At 33.6% G+C, this 12,674-nt stretch overlaps 1 protein-coding gene across 4 annotated transcripts in view; it reads left to right on the top strand.

Moving 5' to 3' along the window:
• The window catches only part of TBL1XR1 (TBL1X/Y related 1), a 188,305-nt gene extending 175,818 nt beyond the window's left edge, over nt 1-12,487 (top strand). For all 4 annotated transcript variants that reach the window (XM_060150026.1, XM_060150029.1, XM_060150028.1 and 1 more), the window contains 4 exons: nt 2,714-2,841; nt 3,431-3,596; nt 6,610-6,711; nt 7,606-12,487. In XM_060150026.1, coding sequence (XP_060006009.1) covers nt 2,714-2,841; nt 3,431-3,596; nt 6,610-6,711; nt 7,606-7,632 — 423 coding nt within the window. In that variant the 3' untranslated portion in view covers nt 7,633-12,487. The remainder of the gene's footprint in view (nt 1-2,713; nt 2,842-3,430; nt 3,597-6,609; nt 6,712-7,605) is intronic.
• Nucleotides 12,488-12,674: the final 187 nt, after the last annotated feature.

Raw genomic sequence — 12,674 nt, 5'->3', positions numbered from 1 at the left:
TTACTTTGCGTGCACATGCATTATGCTTATAAAATGAAAAACTTCTGGAACAGAGTATGGCACATACGAGGAAATGAAAGAAGGCCGGTGGCTATAGAGAGCCTACTGTCAGGGACTGAGTTGCAGCTAGAGAGAGAAGTTTAAATTAGAAAGTATTAGAGAGCTTTTTTTAGTTCTAAGAATAATAAAAGGTCATAGAATTTTAAAGCAGAAGCTAGAAGGATGGATAATGTCTAGTGAAGCCATATTTTGAGAACAAGGAACAGCAGATGAGTGAGAAGATTATCTCCAGCTTGGACAGTGCCTTTGAGTCATGCAAGTGGAGGTGCCAGGTTGGTCTGATGCTCAGAGAACAATTCTAAGCCTGACAAAAAATTTGGGAATTCTCAATAGGTGGGGTGGTCATTCAAAGGCATGGGCATGGACAAAATCGTGTAGGTAGAAATATACAGAGTAAAAGAAGAGGAAAGCTTAAAAAAGTCTTAAGAAACTCTAGCATTTAGCAGCTCAAGAGGAATGAGACTCCAAAAGGAAATTGGAATGACCTCTGGAAACGGTGTAAAGAGAAGAGTACTTCAAGGGAGGTGATGGATGGGAGTGGTCAGTGTTATCAGTGCTGTCGAAAGCTCACATGAAGTATCAATATGTTTTGGAAACATACCTTTTGGATTTATTTACATGGAGTTATATATACTTAGGATACAAAAACATGATGTTATTGCTTCATTATCTCATTAGTTTCATTGCAGAAGTGTGAAGCACAGCTAATTTTTGTTTCTTTGTCGGTACTTGGGTTTGGTGTGTGTGTGTTTGTATTTGGCAAGGTTTCCCCCCATGTCTTTACTGAATGATTTTGTTAGAAATACTGTTGGTGTAGGTTTCTCTTAATTTTTGCTCAAAAATAATATGAATTATTTTTTAACCTCTATACACAGGCATGTTTTCAACTCTAGAAAGGCGTATTCTCTACTCACCATTTTAACCTTACTGCTTTGTTACTTTTCACGGTTTCTTGTATGTGAATCATTTACAATTTCTGAATTTTATATGGGAAGAATACTTGACATGAGATCTACCCTTAAGAGATTTTTAAGTGCACTAAACAAGTGTTATCGTCCTAAGCACAACGCAGTGAGGCAGATCTCTAGAGCTGAGAGTTTATGCTTGTTTACTAGCAGCCCCTCCCTGTGACCCCACCACCTCTGGCAACCACCATTCTTTTTTTTTTCTTTTCCATTAATGTTTTTTTTTCCTTTTTACACCCATAATTTATTTTTTATTTTTGTAACATCTTTATTGGAGTATAATTGCTTTACAGTGAATGGTGTGTTAGTTTCTGTCCTTTATGGTTTACTATAGGATACTGAATACAGTTTCCTGTGCTATACTATAGGACCTTGCTGTTTATCCCCACCATTCTTTTCTTTGCTTTTATGAGTTGGACTCTTAGATACATCATGTAAATGGAATCATACAACATTCGTCCTTACAATTTATCCATGTTGTCACATATTGCAGGATTTCCCCATATGTTAAGGCTGAATAATACTCCATTGTATACATATGCATTTTCTTCATCCATTCATCCATTGATGGGCACTTAGGATGTTTCCATATCTTGGCTTTTATGAATAATGCTGCAGTGAACAAGGGCATACAGATGCGTCCTCAAGATCCTGATTTCGAATTTTTTTTTTAATAAATACCCAGAAGTGGAATTGCTGATCATATATAGTGGTAGTTGTTAAAATTTGGGGGAGCACCTCCATACTATTATTCATAGTGGCTACACCATTTTGCAATCATTTATCAATAGTTTACAAGGTTTCCAATTTCTCCACAACCTTGACAACATTTTTAAAAATTTTCATAGCCATCCTAACAGTTGTGAAGTGGTATCTCATAGTTTTGATTTTCATTTCACTGATGATCAGTGACATTGGGCATCTCTTCATACACCACCCATTGGCCATTTGTGTATCTTCTCTGGAGAAATGTCTATTTAAGTCCTTTGTCCATTTCTAAATTGGGTTATTGGGGTTTTTGCTGTTGAGTTGTAGGGTTTCTTTACATATTTTGGAAATTAACTCCTTATTGGATATATGGTTTGCAGTATTTTCTCTCATTCCATGGTTTGCCTTTTTACTTTATTGTTTCCTTTGCTGTGCAGAAACTTTTAAATTGTATGTAGTACCGCTTGCTTTTTTTTTTTTTTTTTTGCTTTCATTGCCTATGCTTTGGTGTCAACATGAATCATATTATATTTATCTGTATGTTGCTTATCTATTTTCTCTTCCTGATTGCAAAATAGTTCCTGATTCTAAATTCTAAGAGGAATTTGTAATGTAGATCTTTTATTTTAAAGGACAGCATAAAAACTAATGCCTTAAACATTGTAGGATCATTAACTGAGGAACTTACTGAATGTTGGAGTTTGTACCATCTGAAGCTATCAAAAGTAATCTTAGAACTACAGTTAATTGAATCCTGAAGCCTCACAATAGTGAATATTTAGAAAGGACTTGAAGCTAATTTGTCATTTTTAAAAGATAAATATTAAATATATTCTACATTTTAATTTATTTGTATGTATTCTCTTGATCTCTATAATTATTGTTCTGGTGTACCGCTATATTTTGGACTGGCAAGATAACATTATAAAAGTACCCTTTGTATGGAAAAATAATTACATACCTTTTTCCTTTTTGCTTAGATATGGAGTATGAAACAAGACAACTGTGTCCATGATTTGCAAGCACATAATAAAGAAATTTATACTATCAAGTGGAGTCCAACAGGGCCAGGGACAAATAATCCAAATGCCAACCTCATGTTAGCAAGGTAACATTTCTGTTTTGCTTTTCCTTTATGAGTCTTTTACAAAGAAAACCTCTTATAAATATGACAGAAAATTAGGAAAAATTCCATGAAATGGGAATGTATCCTATAAGGAATATTTTTTTTAAATGGGAACCTTTAGACACAGAGTTTTATTATTATTTCAGGTCATAATGGATGTTTGTATCTGGAGATAGCAAATAATTTACTGATAATATAAAATATTAAAACCCAAGTAATTGAGGCATAATGCAATAAAGTTTTTTCAGCATTTAAATAAAATAAGTTAAAAACATATTTAATGTAGCATTTCAAAACCGTGGGTCAATATAAAGGAGTTATTTAAAGAGAAAAGGAATACAGTGAATTAGCTCATTTATGTTTTCCAGTTTACAGACTTGGAGATGCCCTTAATGAAGCTGTCATGTCTCCGATTAGCTTTGTTTCCAGAACACTTTCTTCCTAACAGCACCGTCTGCTTCTCATGAGGAATTCATGGCTAGCTATTAGGAATGGCTGAATATTGTAGATTGGGGGTGGGACTGAGAGTATTTCATTACTTATAAAATCTTTTTTTTTTCTCCCTTGTCAGTGCATCCTTTGATTCTACTGTTAGATTATGGGATGTAGACCGAGGAATTTGCATCCATACTCTGACAAAACACCAAGAGCCTGTGTACAGTGTAGCTTTCAGTCCTGATGGCAGGTATCTGGCGAGTGGTTCTTTTGACAAATGTGTGCACATCTGGAACACACAGGTATGTCCAAGTTATTTAAATAATCAAGTATTCTTATATAAGAATATAAGAAGCATTTGTCTAAACAAAATTTTTTTTTTTTTAGTTTTGGTTGTCATCCCTTTTGTGTCATTAATTCAGTTCGTTTTTATATGAGCACTTTTTGGGGGGAATTTACAGCTAAGTAAAGATCGAAACCAGCTGAAGTGAGATTTTCATAATATGGACCAAAATTTAGAGTCTCTTTTATTTTTTCCAACAGTTTTGCAGACATGAAATGTGAGAGTTTAAGATGCATTTATTTAGATAAATGATACCATTTCTTTATGTTCTAAAAGAATTGTCTTCAGAGAAGGTATATATGAGCAGTTTAAAAAATGTGTTAAAGGACAAGCTTTTATGATTGAGCACATAATTTATCAGAAACGAACTTAAAACTATGTACCACCTTTTTAGGGACAATGCTACAGAGATCCTTTCTTAAAAATGGAGAAAACAGTTTTGTTGCTTTCATTATTTTAATCTTTTCAGTGTCTTAGTTTTTACATGCCAAATACTTTTTCTTTAATGTGACTCTCCCTGCCCCACCCCCTGTTCAAAAATCAGATCTTTACTGCTTGTATTATATGCACAATAAGTTATTGTGGGTTATTTCTCTTTGTGTTGCTGATCACCATAGTTGGTCAGCCTATTTTGCATAAATCATCATTTTCCTATATTATTTTTGATTAAGTTATACATTCAAATGGTCTCCAACACCCTCCCCCCATTATAAAAAGGTATACACTGAGAAGTTTTGCTCCCATTTTTTTCTTGATCCTCTACAGATAACTTTTTTTATCGGTTTCTCTTTCATTCTTCTTGAGGTTTTTTTGTAAATAAAAGCATTATGATTCTTTCATTTTATACTCCCACTGTTTTATTTTTTCATTTATATTATACTACCTTAGAATTGGTTTTTATATATGGTGTGAGGTATAGTTCTAATTCTGTCTTTCTTTATGGATCACCAGTTTTCTTGGCACTATTTACTGTCCCTTCACTGTTTCAGAATGTCACTTCTTTCATATACTACGTTCTTGTATGTTTTGTTCATAGATTCTCTTGTATTCCATTGATTGATACATTTGTATGTACCTGCATTATTAGTTTAATTTTAGTGACTGTAACTTTGTTATTCCCCCTCATTAAGTCTTTTTCTTTTTCCTTCAGTAAAGTTTTATAATTTCTTCATAAAGATCTTTTTTACAAAATGTATTCTGAGATGCCTTATGGATTTTATTGTTACTGTGTTTAGCATGTTTTAAAAAATAATATTCCTTTTACTTGTGGTTGTCATGTTTGGAACATTATGTATTTTGGCATGTTGATGTTGACTCCATCAAACCTGCTGAGCCCTCTCATTGCTTCTAATTACTTACCGGCTTGCAGGATCTTAGTTCCCCGACCAGGGATTGAACCCATGCCCCCTGCAGTGGAAGCACAGAGTCCTAACCACTGGGCAATCAGGGGATTCCCAATCTTTCTGTTTTGATTGAATAGCAGAGGCTTTATAGATAATCTGCCGGTTGTATACATTTTCCATCACTCATTCACTCCATTTTGAGTAAATTAATTTAAAATAAAATTTGGGTATAGAACTGTAGAGTTCTAAGGGAAGATACTGCTAGACTTCTAAGGGCATTTGAGTAACCATACTGTTTTGTTGTATCACTATTGTGTATCAAAATGTCATTTTACTTTTTTTCTTTTAAGTTTGAAAATAGCTTTCAGTGCAGGAGAAAGTAATTGTCTTTTTGTCAATATGTACATCTATTTTTTTCTTTCATTACTTGGATGATATGTTATCTAAGCATTTGACAGTTAAATTGTTACAGTCTGGTCAGAACACAGGTTTGAGTAGATGCTGAGGATCCTTTGGCTTTTGTTAATGTGATAGCTCTGGCTTGTTGACCATGCTGTTTCGGTTCAGTTATAGCCTGATTCAAGCTTAGAGGTTGGTAAGTACTATTGAAAGACAGTGTCAGTTTTTAACCCCAAAACTGACAATCCTGTAGATTTTACTCTCTATACAACAGCCTATCTTAGATCTCGTTGGTGCCACTCCATTCTCTTCTAATTAACTGTAGATACTTAAGGCCTCCTGTACTCGTGCTTTTTCATTAATCTCTTAAATTGTGAGAAATTTTAGGTAGGAGGAAAAGAACAGTTGAGACTTCCCATTGTGATCTTCTAGCTTAGTGATTAGCTTAGGGCTGGCTGTCTCAGGTTATGTCTTGGTTCCATGTTGTGTTTAGGTAGTTCTGCTACTTCCAGTTTGAGTTTTTTAGTTCACCATGAAGCTGTGAGATACTTTTCTGGTTTGTCAGGACAGAACACCGGAAGCATATTTTTCATTATTTTTCATTTCTCACAGCAGAACCTCTGACCTTTGCCCTGTTTAATAACTGGTTTCCTAGGAGAATACATTTTTGTACTAAGTTTCAGTTATTGAATGGCAGCTGAATGATTTTGGTTTCCATTGCCGAAGGAATAAAATAATTGAGTTATATTTATGAGTCAGCTAAATTGATGATGAAATTGGTAGTGTTCCTGGTTGTACTTTGTTTTCTTTTAACTTAAAAAATCTTTCAATAATAATGTACATATGCTCTTTTATCTTCTTTTATAATTCTCCTAGCTTAGGGGCACTTCTAGGGTCAAAATTCTCCTAGCTTAGGGGCACTTCTAGGGTCAAAGCACTTCTTAGCTAAGAATGGTTATCAGTACTGGAGAAGCCGCGCGCGCGCGTGTGTGTGTGTGTGTGTGTGTGTGTGTGTGTGTGTGTGAGATCTGTTGAGAGCAGGCTAGTGCTGTCTGTTTGTAAAAGGATCATCATTTTACATTTCTGGTATTTCAGAACTTGTTTATTTGGAAGTTGAAGCTAAATCCTACATTGGATTGCTAGAAATAAAGCCATATAATATTTTTACCTCAGTATTTGAACATATATAATAATATATTATTTTTAAGATTCCACTTCTCATTATTTTAGACAGGTGCTCTAGTTCACAGCTATAGGGGAACAGGTGGAATTTTTGAAGTTTGTTGGAATGCAGCAGGAGACAAGGTTGGAGCCAGTGCATCAGATGGTTCAGTAAGTATATAATGAAGTGTTTCCAAAGGGTGTGTGTGTGTGTGTGTGTGTGTGTGTGTGTGTGTGTGTGTGTGTGTAAGAAAGAGAGAAAGCATAGTGAATAAATGTGGCTTGTTGTGGTAGTGACTACAAAAGTGTTCTTTTTAAAAAATAAATTTTATGATATGGGTATTGACCTTTTTTACTGAAGGCTCTATACTTTTTATGTTCATTTCATTCAGATAATGTAAACAGAATTTAGGCTATCTTTGCCAGAAGAGTGCCTTCATAATCAAGAAATGGACAGTTATTTTTAGTGTAAAACTTCATCACTGAAATTAAGTGTAGCACTGTGAGAGAGATTTGAATTTTTAATGCCTATTTTTGCCTTCTCTTCCTTGCAGAAGAGTGTTGGTGGCCCAGGGAAGGGGAAATAGAGGCAGTTGGGTCTGCATTGAGGAATGTGTGATACCAAGAGACTTTCAGGATGAGGTTGGCCATGTATTCACAGAAATACTAGTTATGGCTTCTAAAGTTCTGAAAGCCAAGGGAAGATGGAAAGGGGATAGCTATTAGCTGTTTACTGAAGCAATAGCTTAATGTAATCTGTAGTATCTTTCATTAAGATCCAAGAGATAGAAAATGGTCTATTTTGAGTATATTTTTCTACTTTTTAATTAACAGAGAGTAAATCTTCAGCATGTTAGCCATGGTTCTTCCTCTGTAGTATTAACCCATGGTTGTTAACTCCATCTGCTTTCAGCCAATTTATCTGATTTCTGTTGGTGGCCATTGCTATGATTACTTTTGTTTTACCAGTTTCGTAAACTTGGAACTAAGAAATAGATTCCAAACTGTATAAAAATGTACAATGAAATTCTTTACACACTGGTTGATTATTTTAATTTCTTACAGGTTTGTGTATTAGACCTTCGGAAATAGCGCTACTAGTTGGAAGCCATGGACCGACTATGAATGTGTATATAGCCAAAATGACTGTCCCCGACCCAAGTACTGCTATAGTCCCACTTGAACCATGGCCAGTCCACTACAGCCAAATCTAAGAGAAATATATACATACAGTGTATATAAACAAAATTGCACCCTGAAGATGACAGAATTTTGTCACAGCTTGTGAATTCTGTTCACCAAGTGCTGGAATCTAATCTGCTGTGCCCCTAAAATAGCATTTAGAAGTTTTGGATATGAAAAACAGAAGAGAGAAAAAAATAAGCGTTATAAAAGCAGCCCATACATGTACGAGTTTTTGGATACTAATGACAGCCTTGTTTCTCCCCTTTGAATCAGCAGACACCATGGATTATATTCTTTTTTCCCTTCAGTAGTTTAGCAGTTTGTATGTACAGAGAAAATGGACTTACAAAAACTTGCAGCAGTAGTTTGTTCTTGCTTTTAAACTTTGTTTTTGGTTTAGTTTATGGATGCATGAAGTAAGGGAGTGAATCAGTTTCTTGTTTATATTTTTTTCACCTTTTAAACAAAAAATTCTTAAAATATTTTAATGCATTCTTTTGAAGAGATAGATGTTTGGTACATTTATGGCTCCCAGAGCATATATTCGATTGGTGCATGTTGTAGAAGGGGGAATTGGAAATTAAATGGAACTATATGACTTTGGTCATGTCAATCTGTAAGACACATCAGTAAAAGGGTATTATGCTCTGTTTTTTGTTTTTGCTTTTGCTTTGTGTTTTTGTTGTGAGGTTTTTTTTTTTTTTCTCTTTGGTTTTTTTGTTTTGTTTTTTGGTGATGTGGCTTAAATGCAATAGTTTCTTTTTTGGGACATATTTCTGCCAATTAAAGACTAGAAGGGCACAAAAAATTTTTTAATACCATAGAGAAGATGCATAAAAAAAAATCTTCTGATGTCTTGTAGCCATAACTAAATTATGGTTAAAATGTGCACTATTGTGAAAAGGAGCAAAGTAGGTTTGAGGTTTTTTTGTTGTTTGTTTATTTGTTTCTTTTGCTTTGTTTTTTAAGAGATTAAAATGTTTCTGGATAAGGATTAGCTTCTCAAAGTGTCCATCATTCTGTGTAGAAGCTTAAATATGTAATGTAACCAAACTCCAGTATTAAAAATCTCTCATGTTATTTTTCTTTTTACAAAGCAAGATAACAACATATAACACTGCCATTACATGGCAAAATGTTTGCTACCTTAGTTTAAAAACAATCTTTAAAACAAAAGACTTGCTTCAAGGTGTTTTCACATAGCGGTGATTCAAAATTTTTTAAAAAGGTATAATTGCACTAACCTCCCTGCTGCTCTAATTCTGCATTTGTGGTACTTGTGACTACATTTTTTCAAATAATAGATAGATTTAAGCTGCTATGTTTTGTTTTTTCAGTAATCACTACTATATCATGTCTTTTACTCTGTTTATAATATCACGTATTTTCTTAAAGGTATAGGTATCAGATCAAAAACCTCCTGTGCTCATGCAACTAAAAGCTAAAATATACAGAATCTACAAATGATAGCATGGGGCTATGTTTATATGTGTGATTAACAGGGTTTGTCATGATTAATGTAATAATCCAGAAGTGTCGATTTTGAAGAGAATAGTTGTCAAATTTATGTCTCAAAGATTTTAATTAAGGAATATCATTTATTATCAAGCTTGGCAAATTTATAACACTGTCACTAATTATTTTGAAGCTTCTACTGCTAAAATTTTAACCTATGTTTTAAGTTTAAGTAGAAACTGATTTAACCCAAGTAATGCAGCTTTGATTTTCAGCATTTGTTGTTTTGCTATTTTTACAAAACAGCATTGATTGAAGCAAGTCTTGGTTTTACTAAGGTAGGATAGCATTTGCTATTGGTAAAGAGAATAAATACACTTAATTTCACAATACATTGTTTTATGTGTACCCCAGTTGTTGTTAGTGGGGACTATGATACTGTAATAATATTTTTTAAAATTTACATCCAGAGAGGCAGTCATTCATGATGGTTTTGTGCCAGCTGTTTTTAGGGTTTTCGATCACATTATACATATTTAGAACTATTACCCTGTGACTTACGTAGGAAACCTAATACGCTGAGTATCTGGCACTTGAAATCCTGCTTTTATTGCTGGAGGTCCACATCTGCGGTTGACCTCTGTTGTTGTTTAAAAAAAGTAAATAAAATTTTAAAAATCTGTGCAATAATTTTTAAATGTGCTCCCAGGAATAGACACAAATGTTTTGAGTATGTTTAAGCTGCATTTTCCTTTAGCGATGCATTTGTCAATTGCACTGAATTTAAATCTGAAAGTCAGAGGTGATTATTGATAGTACTTTTTGTATTTTGATATGGACAGTTTATTCATTTGCATACAGTTATTGACTTTTTTTCCCCAGCTGATTAAAAGATAGTCATGAAGTTCTGCAGTATAGCTGCCAAAATAGACAGCTACATGTTTATGGTGTTGTCATCTTCTCTGTTTTTTGGGGGGTTATTTTGTTGTTGTTTTTTTTATCTTTAGCTATTTTACTTAAGCATAATAGCCACAATAGGACATATAAAAGATTATAAATACAGAGCTTTATTATCCTGAAGTCTTGGGTCTTTTAAGTATAAACTATCAGAAAGGTATCCATTTTGTAGGCTTGGGTTCTTTGTGAGCATACAGTTATTTCTTTTTGCTGCTGTTCTCACCATCATCATTGCCTGCTGATGTGCCACGATGCTGCTCCAGTAGACATAAATAAGATTGCCTCTAATTTGAGCAGTAACATGATTATAAGAGACCAAGTTTCACAGCCTGTAAAGTTCTGTTTTTGAGGTTCTTGCTTATTTTTCCTTCCTTTTTTTTTTTCTCTCTAAGAACTTATCTGAAGATCTACTGATTCCAGTAGATTTTCTGTGGTATTCATTATATATCATTGTTGTATAGGCTACTGTAAGAAACTTACAAGGAAAAATAGAAAGGAAAACTTGAATGAATAGAATACTCATTGATTAAAATAGAATAAGGAAAGAGCAGCTGTCACTCTTAAACATCGTAAAGGAATATCTTTTTTCTTCTCCATGTAGGAAATCCCCTAAGTTCTTAATATTTGTTCCATTCCCAATTTCCTGTCATTGATCAGGTACCATCATTGACTTTCAAGTGACTTTTAGAAGTGGTTAACTTTTAATTTCCTAATAGGTCTTAGAGTGTATTGAATTGTTTTAATTAGTTATTCTCTAGGTAAGTATGTTTTAGGATTAAACACCTTTTACAGATACTGAAAGTGCCTCCTTTTGTGGTGTAAAAAACAAATTATGGTGCAAAAAGTAATCATTAGATTGAATTACATGAAGGTTTTTTGCTTTTTGACATATAAAAATGTCAAGAGAAAGGCCAAAGATTTGTACTTTTTCACTTAACTTATAAAGCACTCCTTTTTTCCTTAAACTTATTTCTGTCAAATTAGATTTAATGAGAGAGTACTATTTTTAAGGAGCTATCTGTTTATGTAGAATGATTTTGTTAAGAGTAATGTAAACTATTATTGAGTAGAGGCCTGAAGAGGAGTATGCATTTTTGCTGTTTAAAGGACTCACAAGTGACCATTCTTATGTCAGCAAAAATGTTAAGTTTTACTAGATAAGTAGAAAAAATAAATCTCAAATGCAGTGCTATTTACTCTTTTCAAACAGTTTTCATTTTCTTAAGCACATTGTACATTTCTATAGAACCCGCATTTATTCTCACATGCTAAGGACGGTACTTGCATTTGGTGAATTACTGTTGACAGTTTCCACAGAAATCCTATTTCAGTGGACCAACATTGTGGCATGGCAGCAAATGCCAACATTTTGGGGAATAGCAGCAAATCTACAAGAGACCCTGGTTGGTTTTTTGTTTGTTTGTTTGTTTGTTTTCTTCTGAATCAGCAGGGACGGAAGGGGAGTTAGGGAAGTTATGAATTACTCCTTCCTGTAATAGCTCTGACGTGTCACGTTCAATATCAGTTTTTTTTTTTTTAAAAACGTGATTCTAACTAAATGTAGAAGAGAGAGCAAAAAAAAAAAAAGAAAGTGTTCACTTTTTTAATACACTGATTTAGAAATTTGATGTCTTATATCAGTAGTTCTGAAGTATTAATAGCATTCTTTATTTCCGCCTTTACGTTGACAGTGTTGAAGCAGGGTGAATAACTAGGGCATATTTTTTTTTCTAGTAAGCTGTTTCATGATGTTTTCTTTGGAGTTTCTGGATAAGTTGAAGAAAACATTCTGCATGTTGTATCTAGTCTAATGTACTTTTCCATCTCATTAAAAACAAAAACAGACAGACTGCATTCTGTAGCTCTGTAATCCCTAAATACAGAAGTAATTTTCTTCTTTCCTGACTTTGACATTGTAGCTATAATGTTCTAATTTTGATTTTTACAAATCCTTTGGGTCTAATTCTGTGAGCCTACTTATAGCACTGGATTAAAATGTCTGCATCATTTCTTTAGTTATCCAGTTAACTTTAAAACTGTTGTACAAGTGTAAACCAGCCCATGACAGTTTTTTGTACATGTTAAAGAACTTTATTGTTCAGTTTTCATGATTATTGTGTAAGGAAGACTGATATAGATGTTCTATGCTGTCCTGGACCATGTTAATTACACTTATGATGTATTTTGGTTCCACATCACAATGATTTGTCCCCAATGACCCTTTTCTCCTTTCTAGGCACATTTTTTGTTGTTGTTGTTGTTGCAGTTTCCCTTTGCATTGTATTGCTTTGACAACTGTAATTTGAATCAGATCTGAAAGAGGTCCAGAATAAAATATATTTTGATATTATGTTGGCTGTGTACATATATAAAACCTTTGATATCTATGTAGTTTGTATAGACTATTTACTAGTCAAGTAAAGGGAGAGGGATGCTATTTCTTGTTTACAATTCCTTGTTTACATTTTATTGCAATTACTCCTCCAGTGTTCTTTTGTAGAATAAACTTTTTTGCTCTGACTTAGCCTTCATAACAT

The sequence above is a fragment of the Lagenorhynchus albirostris genome, chromosome 5 (assembly GCF_949774975.1).
Source record: "Lagenorhynchus albirostris chromosome 5, mLagAlb1.1, whole genome shotgun sequence".
In the NCBI taxonomy this organism is placed as follows: Eukaryota; Metazoa; Chordata; class Mammalia; order Artiodactyla; family Delphinidae; genus Lagenorhynchus; species Lagenorhynchus albirostris.
This window is presented reverse-complemented; position numbering and strand designations above follow the sequence as displayed.